At 33.1% G+C, this 17760-nt stretch overlaps 1 protein-coding gene across 1 annotated transcript in view; it reads right to left on the bottom strand.

The window, feature by feature from the left end:
- Positions 1 to 10937: 10937 nt before the first annotated feature.
- Positions 10938 to 17760, bottom strand: part of LOC149422995 (opioid-binding protein/cell adhesion molecule homolog) — a 243665-nt gene continuing 236842 nt past the window's right edge. Inside the window, exon 10 of the mRNA XM_089632414.1 lies at positions 10938 to 11282. Coding sequence (XP_089488540.1) covers positions 11161 to 11282 — 122 coding nt within the window. The 3' untranslated portion in view covers positions 10938 to 11160. The remainder of the gene's footprint in view (positions 11283 to 17760) is intronic.

Raw genomic sequence — 17760 nt, 5'->3', positions numbered from 1 at the left:
AGTGCCTCAAATACTTGCCTGGAACCTTTAGCAAAGATTCAAAAACTAATTCTGAAGGTTATTCTCAAAGTCCCATTGAGGACGAGCACTGATTTTATTTTTAAGGCACTTCATGTTCCTAACTTGGAAAAATTGTATTCAAAAAATATCCTGCTTCATCAATTTAAAAATGCACATATGTTTGAAGAACGAATAAGCACTAGAGCCCTAAGACAGTCACATATAAAATCTTTTAGCATCCCAGTTTGTCAAACCTCTTATGGTCAAAGAAGTTTTAAATACAATGCTACTAAACTATTCAATTCTTTACCTACTGACATTAGAAATACGCAAACAAAAAGTTCATTTAAAAGTAAAATCATCGATTACCTCCAATAAACATATCCATTGAGTAATTTTAAATATATTGTCTTATAATACTTGAATTGTATAATTAAAAAATAAAAAAAATAAAAAAATAAAAAAAATTATTTTATTTTATTATTGTGTCATGTTTCATAGTATGTTAACAACCGCTCTGTAAATTGCCATCTCAACACAGGCGTTTTCACACCTAGTGAGATGGGCAATACTTGATCACTCTGTTTATATGTAATATTAAAATAATTAAATAAAAAAAAAAAAAAAAAAAAATTATTTTGTCATAGTGTGCAAAATTTCAAGTATCAAAATTCTGCTTTGTAGGGTTGAAAAAGGGAATGGAGGTGGTTTTTTGAAATCTCATATAGACAGTCACCTTCTTCTTGTTTTGAAGGTCAAGTGTGCAAAATTTCATCAATCTCGAAATATTCATCAATCTGTAGATTTGTGCAAGAAAACGAAGTCACCCGCCACAATTCTATATGTAAATGTATTAATAGATAGAAATAAGAATAAAAAAGATTCACGCCTCATTTGGGCTCATAAGTTTTAGAAATTTTTATTATGATAGGTACCTACAATAATGCGATGAATTTAAAAATAAGAATATGCTATGAAATAATATAGATTGCACATTAACAGTGCCTACCTTATAAGAATCAAGTGCGATAACAAATATCAATGACTGTCAAGAATGTATAAGATGTTGATTATATTAATTGTATAGGTTGACAGTCAATAATTATTATTGTGTATTCTGTTCCGAGGAGCTAGCGTCATTGATCCCCTCTGTACCTGTGCGTTGTCAGGGAACACCATTTTGCACAGTTGACATTATTTGAAAATGGGTCTAGTATACTTTCACCCAATGCATCAACTCCGACGTAAATTACGCGTCAGTTTGCCAGCCGAAAGGACGATTTCTCCAGCGCAGTGCTTGGCATACTGACTGAGTAGCTGTACACGGTTCTATCGATACAAACCTGTATTACAAAAACTAAGCCCCCGCAACATCAGTTCGGTTTATTTTGGGTACCCCATCGTAGGTACTTGCAGTACGTTCCAAAGTGGAAGATACTCTCAGTATTACAGTTGTAAGACCATCATTCGGAATTGAAACGTTGTTTGAAATGGCTTTAGCCGTGTTTGGTGACTACAAAATTTAGCCAGGTACTTACCCACAATCATCTTCCCCATCTCCTTCCTCTTCCCACTACCTTCAGCCTCACAACATACCCCGATTGGGGGTGCCATAGTCCCACTGGCTCCAGGCGGTTGGGACTCTTGTGCAGTATTCACATTGAAAAAAATCTATTGTCCGACGCAGACTAGGGTATTTTCCGTGTTTTTTTATTCTAGAAATAATTACGATAGGATAGGTTTATTAATTTATTTGGTGTTGACTAATACATTTTCTATAGTGATTTAAAATGTTCTGTTTTTGATTTGCCACCGTTTATCGTTTTTGTTGTTTTTATTGGTGAATTGGTCAAGAGTATTGGCGGCAGCGTTGCCGGCGGCGTTCACACTTTGGCGAGTTGGCGCCAACCTGTACTATGTGCAGACTCGTTCTTGAGTTAAACGGTTCGGCCGCGGCGTTGTCGTCCTCTGAATTTCCTCCGTTTCTTTAAAAAGACCCTCCTCCATACTGCATCCCCGTACATGACAAAGGTCAGTAGGGGAATTATTTTCATCAGAGCCTCGTGTGAGGAATTAATATTAATTAGAAATCATTATTTAAATATATTTTGTTGTTCTTCGGTCACCAATTTGTGCATACGGGAATAGACGGCAATAAATTACATATGCATGTATATTAAGTGGCAGATGAAAAACCATACATGTTACCGGGCAGTGAGTGACATCAAACTATTGATGTATTGCCCCGTTCAGACAGAGCGATTTTAGTTGAACGACTTTTATCGTACTACAAAAATTGAACAGGATATCGTTAAGACGTTTCCCGAAATTGTTAATCAAGATGGCGTCAAGTGAAGTTATCGATGCGTGCGTCCCTATAATTTCGGACATTTTACGCAACGAACTTGAGAATATGAAAAAGCGCAAAAAACGTCGTGTCTAGGCCAGAAAATGGATTAAAAAGATAAAAGAATTGGGTGATTAATCGATCTGAACAGGGTTCAAATCTGTTCAAATAATTAGTCAATTCATCAAACCCATTCGGTGTAAAAAGATCATTTTGGCGGAATTTATAAATACCTATGCCAATTTATTCGAATTATATGTTCCCATTCACCGTCCGTTCATCTCCTATAATATATGTATATGTCCACCCATTATTTTGCCCTGAGGAAGGAAGGTTGTTCCAATACCTATCGACGTTGTTAAATTTTTATTTTTTATTTACGTATTTTGTACATTTAAGGTTACAAATTACTAATTAATTGTTACATGCATATACCTATGCTATATTTTCTCCTGCTTGATGTGGTTTATATGGTGGTTCAAAGAATTGTTTAATTTATTTATAATGGATAACCAAAAATTTATAGTTATGCTGATAGAAAATAATGAGTGAAAAGAAATACACATTAAAAGGGTAAAAAAACTAGGAATATTTTCAAATTCTGTTATAATTGTTTCCTAAATGGTCATGGCGTCGTCGCCCGTGTCGGTTTTTTAATACAATAACTATAGAAACCTTACAAATCCAGGATGAATTTATAAAAAAATCATAACGTTATAGTATTTCTCGTGGCCATTCGCCATTTTTTAAACGTTCTCAGAAGGAACACGTTAGGGAAGCCAAAACAATACTTATAGCACAGCGTGTTTATAAATACAAAATCAGTGTTTCATGTTATTCGTTCTTACAATAAGTAGTTTTATTTTTATCTTGTGTATTGGTTATTGCAGCTGTTGCGATTACGTCCCAAAGTACAAGTATTTATTTTCAAAACAATGCAATGTTGATAATCTGCGTAGGTATAGTGCCTACCTTGGACATTCATATCAAGTACCTTGCTAGCCTTTAATAAACGGCCGCTAGATGTCGTTATTTTAGAGTTTTTAATTTTTAAACCCAATAAAAATCACCTTTTAGGTTTTTTGGAATATTAGTAGAAAGTTTTAATCGAAATAGTATAATTTTATAATATAGGTTGGAAAACCGACACAATAAAATATTATTTCATTTATTTTCTTGGACTTATTTTTAAATCGAGAGAGTGCATCATTGGTTATACGATAGATGTCTCCCGAGTTATTATGATACGAATTTCTGAACTTTCTGTTCGAATAGGTACGGTTAAACCTAACTTACGTTATAATCTACACGTTAATAGACGGCTTTAATTTAATTATTTTATAGAAACATATTTTTTGCAAGTTAGGCTTTAAAATATTACGACGAATTATTTGTTTAGCCCGTATATACGTAATACGAATATGAATAAATAGTTTTGTCCGTATACAAACTCAATTCTTTCAAGAAAGCCATACAAATACAATATTATATTGAATCACCTATATCATATTGTATTTGAATGCCTTTGTATATAATCGCGTTTTTATATGTGTATATTAATAAAATAATTAAATTAGCACCCTCTATGAACGTGTAGATTGTACACGTTTTTCTTTACGTGTAACCTTAACTACTTACATAGGTAGGTACTGTATACATACCACTCTCAAATTGGATCGTAGGCCACAGGTAAATTGCTTTAGTGTGTCATAATAAAGGTTTTTATAATAAATATAGGAAAATAATTAGTATGTCTCATTCGGGTTAGAAAGCTTGTTGACTGTGGTAATAAATATATATTTTTTTACTAATCCGAATGTGGCTTTCATTATTTGCGATTATTTATTTGTATAAGAAAGTGTTTGATAGTACCTACCTACGTACGGATATTTATTTTTCAAATATTTATCATAAAAAATAATGTTACATAATTCACAGAAAATCTAGTAATTATTTCATATAATTTTAAACATCAGATCAACAACCATAATAAAGGTAGGCTTGTGTGTATGGGGGATGCGTCATTTTGTTCGTTATTTTTTAAGGCGAAGCTTAATGCCAAATCACTATTTTGATTAATCTTTATAACAAATTGGTGTACATTATTAATACAAAAATATGCTTCAGATAAATTGAAGGTTTTCCTATCGCTTCAAATAAATATATAAATTACTCAATAAAAAATATAAATGCAAACTTCTAAAAAAAATATTTTTTCAATAGAAATGTATGAACGCATAAAGGAAACAACTTAAAAAAATACAGTATTATAGCTAAGATTATCTGTGATAGTTTCACTCGATTAACTTTTTTGCTTTCTTATAAAATTATTTACAAAATAAATAAAAACCTGTTTTTTGCTTGAAATCAAACGTTTCTAGACTCCGTTTGTCAAGCGATTTTAATGCCTATTATCTACGAAATAAGGTATACAAAGAATATACACATTTTTGGCTTGTAGCTTCCTCGTAAGTATTCAGTTTATGTTTTCAGTGTGTTTTTTAACGTGAAGTTTAAAATCTTTGTTCTTATTTATATTTCCGACTCTTTCGGGTATTGAAATAAAAAAATACTCCAAGATATTTATAGTTGAACTGCCCTATTGTTTTTTTACAATTCGGAGTTGGGAGTATTGACGTTTGTCTGAGACATCTATTATTTTTAGAAGATGCATAATGTGTTTAATTTTCTGACTTTAAATTCTTTAAGGTTAAACGCAACGCTCGTTGTATTCTACGTGTTCACAGATGGCGTTAATTAATTAATTTTGTTTAAATACGCTTTTGCAAGGTATTGCTTTACAGTATTAAGACAAATTATTTGTTTGCGCCCTCATATACGCAATATGAATATGAATAAATAGTTTTGTCCTTATAAAAACTCAATTCTATCGAGAAAGGCATACAAATACAATATTGGATTGAATCATAGGTAAAATATTGTATTTGTGTGCCTTTCTCGAAAGAATTAAGTCTTTAAACGAACAAAACTATTGATTCATATTCATATTGCGTATATACGGGCGCAAACAAATGATTTGTCTTAATATTGTAAAGCAATACCTTGCAAAAGCGTATTTAAACAAAATTAATTAATTAACGCCATCTGTGAACACGTAGAATACAACGAGCGTTGCGTTTAACCTTAAACAGAAGTTCTGATGGATTAGTATATGGTTTAAATAGAATTGTTTTTAAAATTATTATTTTTGCTATATAAAGCGGTGGTGTGTGTTTTTATAAGTTCCACCCCATAATGCCATTTCGTATTAGTGATTGGCAGAAAGCAAAGTATGTCATTCTGAGTAAATATTTATTTAGTATATGTTTTGGACGGTTCCATGATATTTCATCAAAACGAAAATTCAACACACCTTTAAAATGTGATATGGAGTCATAAGAATTGAATAACAAAAACTATGTTTAATAGATACCTATGTAACCTATTTAACCTAGTTTTTGTTTCATCACTTTTCTTGACTTTCGATTACTTTTTGTAGGCGTGTTGAATTGTCATTTTGATCAGATACACGGTCACCGTTTTAGACATCTAAAGATGTATGTTAATTTCATCACTCTGTCTTTGAGTATGTTTATTTGTGTGGACCATTTTAGGCATTGTTTTACTGTAATGCTTAGGTATTTTGTTTCGAATGATTATTATTTTTAAATATTAGCAATATTTAGTATTTTCTCTTCGATTCAACAACTTTTCTCTTCGAAACATAAAATTAAGATCTTACTCACCTTATTCTTGATACTTTTACTCAAAATATATTATAGTCAATGAAATAATCATTTAATTTGGGTGGATACGATGAAAGGTAAGAAGAGAAACTGAGTTCAAAAATGAAATGATGTCAATTGCCAGTTTCCAATAGGCGAAGGCTGCCAAGAATCGACAGAAATAGGAACGTTATTTGAGGGAGGCCCATGATATAAGATTAAATGATAATATTTTAAATGCTCGAAAACCTTTAAATACAATTTGAATAAAAAAAACACTTTAAATAATTATATATATAATTATATCAGGGGAGTGGGATGAAAGGCTGTCATTTATTATTGTGATTTAATAAATTATTATTATAATATTACTTTGCACGGATCAAAAGAAACTTTTTCTATGGGGAGGGTCGTATTCCAAAGAACATTACGGACAACAGTGTTGTTTAAAATTTTATAGAAGGAATATAAAACACGAGCAAAACTTTGACAATATCGTGAATGGACGGCGATATTTTCGTTTTGCATCTTCTTTGGTTCTTCGAGAGCGATTTCTACTTCTTTGGCGAAACTCACTGTAAATGCCCCAAAGAACTTTTTCTCAAGAGAGGAATAAAGTTTGCTTGTCGTTAGTTGAAAATCTAATTAAAGTTGAAATTTTAGAGCAACCTATTCATATCTCCCACCTTGTGCGGACAAAGTCAGAAAAGCCGACCAAAATTTTATCCTTCAAAATTTATTTTCTTTTGGACTTTTCAATTATTTTAAAAAACTTTTCAATGGCTGCTTTTCATTTTAAGTAAGCGCTTTAAGTTGCCTGAACCGCGAGAGCTTAACAATAAGTGAGCTTTCTCTACAAGGTTTGTGGCAAATAGCTACTAAAATTAACCAATTAATATTTATATAACCAACTTTGCATATCATGAATTTACGCTAAATAATGCATATTTAAAACAATGCGTCTGACTACGAAATTTATTGATTCAACTCTAATACAACGACGGCTAATTTGGTAGTAGCTATTATGTGTTATGTAATGAATAGCACATCAATAACCGAATTAATAATAATAATTAATAGTTTTACATACGACTATCTGAATTAAATAACTGATTATGTGACTGTTAAAATGGTCACCAACAAGAACAATGTTGTTGAGAATATAGCAAATATATATGGCGTATTTTAATTAAATTTCCACGCATTTATCATCTTATCTGAATAAAAATCTAACTAAATTATCTCCATAATCTCAGAAATATTTGTACACTTTCAAGGAAGAGAGAGCAAGAAAGGTATATATAATTTGTTTCCCAATTTACCAAGGTAAGATTTATATCTCTATTAAAATGTAAATGTATAAAATAATGTCCGGATAATACGCTCAATATTTTACGTCGCGTTTTAAAGTAACGTCTCGGCCAATAGTGAACGTTTATGCTAATTTTGTTATTAGTCATTACACAAATTATATTCCCGACATAATGTTGCCATTAAACTAAGCTGAGCTGGTCTCAGCTGGATCCCATAAGCAAGTATAAGCTGGAAGCTATACGCTATAAGGCAGCACAGTCGCTATTGGCTGTAGTAGCTCTAGCTAGTTGTTCCGAGGTAGGGTTAGCCCGGTCTTGCGGCTTTTAAGGATGCTGCATCCCTCTTAATCCAATAAGATTGAAATTGGAACAACTGAATAGGAAACTGCCATTTCGCTCTTCTTAAATATTTAACGTGTTTTGTTTGTGACGCGGTTTTTCGTCTTCTTTGTTTAACTCTCTATCGTTGGAATGTTGGAATTTCGGCAGATGTTAATGTTGATCAATCTCTGTAAACATTGAAATATTATTTGGTACTTGATGTCATGAAGATACCGACATACAATCTTTTTCGAGTATCTATTTTTGCATGTTAGTGTAAATGGGACAGTTTTATCTTTATTGGATTCATCTCACCTGGACGGGAAGAAAATATTGGTTCAGAGAACGTTAACGATGGTACATAATGTTGTCATAAAGGCACATATTTAATGAACGCCCTTTTAAAAAAATTGCATATAATCCACACATTATAGAGTCTTAGAAGAATAAATTTTGTATTTTAGAAAATAAAACAAACTTATTTTAAAGCGTTTCTATTTTAATTTTTATCTGCTAATTAAACAATTTATATAGGAACATCTATATTTGACATTTTGTTATTCTTAAAAATAGTTAGGTAGGTTTTTTTTATTGATGAAAATTCTGGTGTCAAAAAAAAAACACACAAAAATAATATTTAAACATCTTTTAAACACTCCTCGTTAATCCTCACCTAAAGCTTACGCTTTTACAAATGTACACAGATAACTAACAAATTATGAATAAAATTGGTCAAAAATAGCAGTAGGTATTTATAAATAATTCATCACGCGAATATAATATTTTTGGTTCTTTCTTTTACAATAGAAATAAAATTAAACAAAGGTAGGTACATATTTACAAACTTTTCTGTGTAGGCTGCCAAAAGAGTAATACACTAACATTTTTGTGATATACTGTATACATCATTGATAATAAAAACAAAGGGAGATGCGCCATGAACTTTTATTATTGAAAAATATTATTAACGGCGCCCACCCTTTATACCAACCCACCAAACTTTCATTGGCTCCACCAATGAAACGCAGCCCGGCGACAGTTGGTACGCTTCCACGCCAAATCTCCCATCGTTTATATTCTTTATGGTATTCAAAATATGTGTTTACAGAAGCGACGTCCTCGACTACACACGTAAGCTGATTTATCTGTATTTTAAAAGTTCTCATTGTACCTAAGCAAATCGAAAGAATAAATTTAACGATTACAATAATTCATTCATTTACATATACACTTTAAAAATAGTTATTTATTTCTCAAACGTTATTCACCATAATACATTATTGTGTAATCGGACCCTTAAATTATTTTCGAATGCTCAAATATTATATAAAAGTTTGTTAGCGTCGATTCCACAATAAACACTTAAATACAGATGATGCGCGATCTTTTATTGGGAAAAATCAATCGAAATTTTATTTCATTTTATTTAATGGATCGATAAGGTTTGATAATTCATTTACGAACTTTGCTTTATGTACTCAGTTGTACCGAGTTATAGCCTGCGGAATGAAGATTGCCCTGATGATAGCCTGCCTTCGATGAGACAGGGCAACTGAAGAATAAGACCCATTGTAGCATTGGTTGGCATTATGATAACTATTCTGCCTTCTGTGTGCTCTCAGTAGCAACTTATGGTAACCAGAGGCCGGAGTCAAACACGATGCTGTGGAATGGGTAATGAAGCGTATATGGGCAACGCCGCCTCGGAATCCAATTATTGTAGGTATACACTCCTGCCGTAGGTTATCCCAAGAGGAAACTGCGTTTTGTGAGTGGACAGGGGTGCCTGAGTTCATGAGGTGAGGTTTGTCCAGTTGTCCAGTCTAGGTTTGTCTTGGCACCGGATGCGTCTGCCCTCCTACTGCGGGACGGGCCGGATCGGGAAAGACTGGTTGAGGGAAAACCTTTGACTTCTCCAGCCAGACTCTCTCGACCCATCGTCTTCTACTACAGTGGGAGTAATGGATTCGTACGTCTGTCACTCTTGGACACACTGACCTCCAGTTTCCTGACCACTCCACACACTTTTCATTCCCAGAAGAACTATCTATTTTCATAATAAATACTTCCACCCAGTATCCCCAAAGATGATATAACCCCTGAGGTGAATTATTTTCCTGAGGGCTTGTTCTCCCATGTGGAGCTAATGTAATAAAACGGGCAAACGCACCCTGCGTTTAACCAATAATACTCGTATTCCAAGCAATAACTGCTTGATACGAGAGTAACAAGGTATACCTTAACCCCCCTCGCCTTGGGAAATGATATCCTACATTAGAAAACAATGTGGAACGAAATTTTCGTCACGGGTATCTAGATATGTAGATTCTTTTTTATCAAAGAGAATTATTTGTCTTAAGTGGAAGATAGATACCAATGCTAGGCCGCGAATAATAAATAGCAAATTTTCCATTATATTACAACAAGTGCTCATCGAGTGTATTTTGGAAAACTAAAATTAATAATAAATTACTAAATGGCACTTATCTTAGACGCAGTAAATTAAAGGTGAGTACTAGCTCGTCTTGATTCTTGGAACAACTGGTACAAGTGAGAATAAATACTTATTCCGAATATCTGTTCCCTAGTATTTCGCACTTGCACTTACTTACAAGTAATAAGTATACCAGATTTTTTTTTATTTCCCTAAATTTCTCTAGATTTCAGAATAGATTTTTTGTGTGAGGTATTGCTCACTCAATGCTGGATTCCCCACAATTTTTTTTTAGAAACCATTGGGGGGTTGCTGGAGAATTTCTGATCAGAAATGGGCATCCCGTACCCATACGCAAGACTCGCAAGACGCGCAATACTCGCAATACTTAAGAACAAATACTAAGTATAAAAGTATCATAGACATATCTGTTCTAGTATATACGCTTTATCTCTACAGTAAACCCATTTTGTCCAAAACCAACGATTTTATGCAGTTTTTTTACTATACCACTTAATAGTAGACTTAAAATATTCTTTCTATTTTTTTTTAATTTTCTCCCAAATTCAGATAGTTTTGATATGTTTAAATTGCCCTTAATTCACAAAAAATAATCGTTTTCGCTTTAAATGTATTATATTATCTTAAGTATAACATCATTTAACCACAGTATAAAAAAAAAACTATTTACAAGCATTCACTTACATTTTGATTTTTTTGCATTACAGCTAAATTATTATCATTATATATACTAAACTTAATTTACATTAATTTCGCCTTTATTTAATACAGGAAAAGTTATTTTACAATATATTTATGGTTAACTACACTTCTTAATTAAAAATTTACACCTATAAAAATATGCCTGTAATGAAATATGTACTTTAAAATTAAATATGTTTGTAAAAATTAATGATATCGATTAGTTACTACCAACTTAATTCAAATAGGAAAATGGAAAATAAATTTAAAATTCCTGAAAAATTCGAGGATTTTTTTTTTCATTTTAGTCGTTTTTTTTTACATTTTCATTAAAATACATGTTAAACAAATATATAATAACAAGGAAGCTGGAGAATAATGGTAAGAACTTGAATCGTAGTCTTCTTCGTCTAATTCCTTAGTCCCTCTTAGTTTGAGATCTGTAAAAAAGGTAAAATGTAAAATAAAATTAATATCACTAGATATTCGTCACAAAGATAAATCAATGAGCGGTATATTTTAAAAGTTGGCGAAACACAATATTATGTTAAAGTTTAATTTCTTTGCAATTTTTACTGGAAACATATACAACATATCATGGTAGTACAAGGGTAAACGTAACGTACGTTATAATCCACGCGTTCATAGAGGACGTTCATTTATGCCCCCGCATACCCAATTTCTACCGCTATAACTAGTTTCTCGTTGACTCTTTAAGTTTTTAAGTTCCAAAAAAAAGTTATTTTTGAAGATAATATCTGTACAGTAAAATTTACAGTGTATCTTTAGTTGCATAAATTGAGTATGAGGGGGCTTAAGGCCCCGTAGTAAGCGTTCAAATATGGTTTCAAAGGGAGATACGTAAATACGAATGTTAGAGGGAGCACGTTAATATTAAAAAAAACTATAATAATTAAGCGAAAAAGGTTAAAATATTTAATAAAACACTTCGTTTGAAATAGAGCAAAAATCTTTCGACAAATGCTTTGGCCATTAAAGTATAAGTACAACAACCTTCCACGTAGCAGAGTTCCCAGAGTGAAAGATACTACCAGTATCGCCCTGGTGTAAGACCACCATTCAGAATTGAAACGTTGCTCCAAATGGCTTTAGCCGTGTTTAGTGACTAGATCTGAATAGCCAGGTACTTCCCCACCTTCCTCTTTCCCTTCCCCACTTACCTTCAGCCTCACAACATCCCCCAATTGGGGATGCCATAGTCTCACTGGCTCCAGACGGGAGCAGTTGGGACTCTTGTGAGGTATTCACTATAAAAAAAAAAGCATCAAAGAATTTACCGGCATACTTAAATTTAAATCATCACTAAAAACATTTCTTTTAAACAAAAAAAAAACAAATCAAACCTTACATAAATTAAATACCTCTGTTTTTATTTAAATTTTTTTAATTTCATATATTTGTTAACATGTAATTGTTGAGTTTTGTAATATAATGTGTATTTGTTGGGTTAGCTGGAAGAAATATGATGTAACCTATAAGCTATACCCTTTGTACTCTGTATTTTTGTGCAATAAATGTTTTTTTGAATTGTTCGTTTTATTTGAACGATCGATTCCTTCTTTACACACTGTATTAAAATCAGTTCGGTCTGTTGTTTACAGATTGTGCTATAAGAATTTGTTTTGTCCTACTTGGAGAGTCGTTTTTGCATATAAAACGTCAAGTGGGTTGAAATCCTAGATTAACTTAACTTACTATTATACCAAATACAGAATGGCGTCCACGCATCTGACAGCTCTGATTCTTCTGCCTAAAAAATAGGTTTAAAGAAGCCTAGAAATGAAGATAAGTGGAAGCGAAACATCTTAAAGAATGGAAAATGTGGTGGACAATCATATCTACAAAAAAGCGTAAATAAAATTGGTGCTAAAACGTTTAATTTCGTCTCTAAGTGTTGTGCTAAAAACTGTTACAAAAAACGTGACGTTTCGAAGCAGAAACGAATATTTGACACATTTTGGGAAAACCAGAATCAAAAAAGCAAAAAAGACGACTTATTGAGTCTTTTGAAGTTCATGAAGCCGCAAAATGCAAATTGACTTCAGAATATTTTATCTTTTATCAATGTTACTGATAATCCTGAAGTTGTAGAAGACGAGTCTTCAGATACCGATGATTAATATTATAAAACAAATTTAAAAAATTACATCTCTTGAATAAATTTATTTTCTTTTTAAAAACTCATGTTTTATTATTTTAGATACTTTATAATAACTAAAATATTATAAAAACAACAATGTTCTTATTATTTGAACACTTAAAGTAAGAAAAACAATGAAGTTCTAGTTATTTTATCCCTATAAATAAGGATAAAAACAGTTCTATGCAAGAACGACCTCTATATGTTTACCTACTTTACCTAAATTTAAAAAAACAAATTGTTAATATTTTTTGTCCAACATATTAAAAATATTACAGAATGAAGATGTGTTCATTATAAGACATACTGTTGAACAAAAGTACTACAGTTGATGAATTATATTAGTTGAAAATGTTTAAACGCTAATATCTCAAAACACGATTTTTGCAATGAGGTCGTTATTGCATCCAGGTACTCAATTTAGAATTTTCAATTGCATTTAAAATTACACTGTGAATTTTTTCATGCCTATAAAATATTAAATAACAGAACAAAACGTGTTTTTAATAATTTTCGGAGCTTTCTTTGCGATTTTTTTTCTATCGAGGGACTTTCATACAACTAACGTTTCGGCATTACAGATGTGTAGACATCATCTTCAAAAATAACATATCTATTTTTTGGAATTTGAAAAACTTAAGGAGTTAACGATAAACTTATTATAAATCGATAGAACTTAGGTATGCGGGGTCTTAAGTATTTTATAAGTTATGCTTTAAAATATTAAGACGAATTATTTGATTGCGCCCGTACATACGCAATATGAATAAATAGTTTAGTCCGTATAAAACTCAATTATTTCCAGAAAGACATACAAATACAATATTGTATCGGTGATTCCATCCAATAATGTATTTGTGTGCCTTTCTTGAGAGAATTGAGTTTTTCACATTCATATTGCATATGTACGGGCGCAAACAAATAATTCGTCTTAACAATTTAAAATATAACGCCATCTATAAACGCGTAGGTTATAACGAACGTTACCTTTAACATATCTTTAACGCATCGACAATGTTCACGGAACTAGGAATGGATGGATTTGCCGGCCTGATGAGACACCGGGTCACTGGAGCCAGGATGCGGCTATAGGCCAGTGCAATTAGCGCCAAAAAGGGGGTCGCGATCGAAGTAATTCCGGTAGTCCCAATTTTTTTATATGTTATATAAACTGATCCCCTGATATAAAATCTGAGTTTCCGACCTTGGCGCACCTGTGCTCGCGCCGCCATTTTGAAAAAACTGGCCGAAATCGGGCCAAAATCTAGTTTTTCCAAAATACCTCATTTCCAATGCAAATTTCGGCTAAAATATCTTAACAAGTATAATAGAACATAAAATAACCTACAACTTTTGTAAAAAATAAATATCTTCTATCACTAATAGGTACCGAGGTAGAAAGTCGTAAAGGTGCGTATATTTTTGAAAAAACAAGTTTTTTGCGCGACTAGTTTTGGTTTTTTATAAATACCTCGTTTCCAGTGGAATTTCATGAAAATTTTATTGATACCAATTATGTAGAACATAAAATTTCAAAAAAAGCTGTGCAGTTTTTATGTTTATATAGTTTTTTTACCGATATAAAGAATAAAAAAATCTAGGTAGGTACGCACAGAAAATCTATCACGGTTTATTATCACGTTATTAGATTTTTGTTTGCATTTTTAAATACATACATCGATAAATTTATTAGGGGGCACTTAGGTATGGGGGGGGGCTACCCCCCACCCTTCTACTCCTCCCCACGGTTCCCTTCAGATGCCGCGTGTCACGTCTTGAGCCTGGAGCGGAGCTTCACAGCGTCAGTGTCACAGCAGCGTTCAGTTCGAAATGATTCAGTGCAATCGAGTATGAAAGATTTACAAAAGAGGTCTACTTTACGATTTGACGGTCTCATAAATTTTGGTCAGGGATTTGGTCTGACATGACCATCGAACAAACTCTGATGAGATCGATGGATGAGACATCTGGAGGTATGACCCAAGGACGGGGAATCACAGACAGTTCCATCCTTCGTTGGACTGCTGGATTCGTTTATCTGCATAACATTTGTGAGGGTATCGAGTCATTCTGTGGGATTGAATCAGGAACGTCAGAGCAACATGTAGAGATGTGGCCTACAAGAATTAAGAGGGATGATCAAGACGTTTAAACTCTCATTGATTGGTTTGCTTGCCATGAACCATTTCCTAAAACAAACGTGATTATATCTATTAGTAGTGGCACAATCGGGGATAGCAAAGTCACTTGTCACATGGCTGAAAAGATGGGGAAATTAGCTATGTCTAAATTTATCAACCAGAACTTTGGAAACCTACACTTAAAACGTAATGATGCGATAGTTTCTCTTGCGGCGGTGACCAGCAGTGTAAAAATCAGGGTGTGACTATGGCAATAGATCCATTAATGCTATTCCATCGTATGCCAAAAAGTCTGAAAGTGAACTTAAATAATATTTTCAATATGAACTCTCTCCTGTACCATTGTCTCTTTTCTCAGAGGAAGGCATGCGCAAAGGAACGAAGTCTATATTTTATTCATCATTAAACCCTCTACCAAATAATACAGAACTGGGAAGCAGTAAAATACACGTAATTGATGGAGGATATTTACTGCACAAAGTTGTATGGGGTCGTGCTCAACCTTTTTCAGTAATTTTCCAGCAATATGTCAGGTATGTACAAAATCACTATGGATCCAATGCAGTAGTGGTATTCGATGGATACCCAGATTCTATGGAAAAGAAAAGCACTAAAGGGGTGGAAAGAGCACGGCGTGCCAGAGTTACAACTTCTGCTGAAATTTTGTTTTTTGAAAGCATGCACCCACAAGTGCCACAGGAAAAGTTTCTGGGAAATGAGAAGAACAAGTCTCATTTTATTTCCCTACTCAGAACCTCATTTGCACGATCCCACATAACGACAGTACAAGCTGAAGAGGATGCTGACATTCTCATAGTGAACACAGCAAATTCGTTGTCATCTCAACATGATGTAGTCATAATCGTTGGTCAGGATATTGATCTGCTGGTACTCCTCACAGCTCTTTCACCTCCCAACGTATATTACCAAAAAGTTGGAAAAGGTAAATCATCTAACGCGTTGTACTCGAACAAATGTTTTAAACGCATTGAAATAGTTGAAAACATTTTATTCCTTCATGCCATAAGTGGTTGCGATACAACTGGAGCTCCGTTCGGTCAAGGCAAACACAAATTTTGTAATATTCTTCTCAAGAACCACTCAGTGAATGAACTTGTTCGTGTATTTCAAGACCCAAAAGCAAAGACAGAAACAATCACTTTGGCTGCCGAACAACTATTTGCACTTTTGTATGGCGGCAACGAGAAATCAAATTTGGAAAATTGAATGTACATAATTTTTGTCAAAGGAGTAAAAAAAGAACAAAATTCAATTTATCCAGGCTACCACCCACCAAAGATGCAGTCCAGCAACACGCTTCAAGAACATACTTGCAAGTGCAGACTTGGCTTGGTAACGATAAAGATCCGACTGAATGGGGGTGGAAAAAGGATGCTGTTGGGTTACTTACTCCAGTAACAATGTTGAAGGAAGCTGCACCTCAGGCCTTGCTGAACTTCATATCATGTCAATGTAAAAAAGGTTGCGCTGGAAAGTGCACCTGCAGAAAGTCGGGTTTGAAATGTTCCCTACTCTGCATTCATTGCAATGGCAACTCCTACAAGAATGCTGTAGAAGCCTTCGTTGATGACGATGACGAGGAATATGATGACCCAGTTGCCACAAATTTGGGTGATAAGACAGATGAAGAAGCTATTCAGGGCCAGAAGTAAGAAACTATAGTCAAGGGCTCGTACTTCTGTCTAAACTGATCTACCATTAATTTTTTTTTGTTATGCCGATAACTTAAATAATAAAGAAAAGAATGTCAATAAATGTTAATTTTACGAAAATACAAATTTTTTATCTTTTTTATGTACCTTATCATTTTAATTGTATTAATAATCTTAAATGTATGTTGTGATTACGTTGATAGGCATGTCAGACTAAGCTGCGAGCACAAATGTAGTGGCTTGGCCTATTTCAGTGGTCTTCCCATTGGGAATGTATGGCGACCGATATGCTGAAATAGTCTATCTACTATATTTATAGCTAGTTCTGACACAGGCATGACGATTGTTGTCAACCTATATGTTCTTAGAACAATAATTGTTAAAGAAAAATAAAATCAAGGAATGCCAAGTTTAAAACACCTAACCTCAGTTTCAATTTTTGGCCTGGTTTTGGAGGATTAGAGTTTGGATACGTAATAGAGATAAAAAATATAAATTATACACCTATTTCTTTAACGAAATTTTATTTTCTACAAAATTATTATCAATAAATTTTTCACAAAATTGTACTGGAAACGAGGTATTTATAAAAAACCAAACCTAGTCGCGCAAAAAACTTGTTTTTTCAAAAATATACGCACCTTTACGACTTTCTACCTCGGTACCTATTAGAGATAGAAGAAATTTGTTTTTACAAAAGTTGTAGGTTATTTTATGTTCTATTATACTTTTAAAATACTTTAGCCGAAATTTGCATTGGAAATGAGGTATTTGGGAAAAACTAGATTTTGGCCCGATTTCGGCCAGTTTTTTCAAAATGGCGGCGCGAGCACAGGTGCGCCAAGGTCGGAAACTCAGATTTTACATCAGGGTATCAGTTTATATAACATATAAAAAAATTGTGTCTACCGGAATTACTTCGATCGCGAATCGCTAATTGCAC

Source organism: Hesperophylax consimilis, chromosome 6 (assembly GCF_061612785.1).
Source record: "Hesperophylax consimilis isolate HC1 chromosome 6, BYU_Hcon_1.0, whole genome shotgun sequence".
Classification (NCBI taxonomy): domain Eukaryota; kingdom Metazoa; phylum Arthropoda; class Insecta; order Trichoptera; family Limnephilidae; genus Hesperophylax; species Hesperophylax consimilis.
The sequence above is the reverse complement of the archived record's forward strand: the minus strand, read 5'-3'. Positions and strand labels throughout refer to the sequence as shown.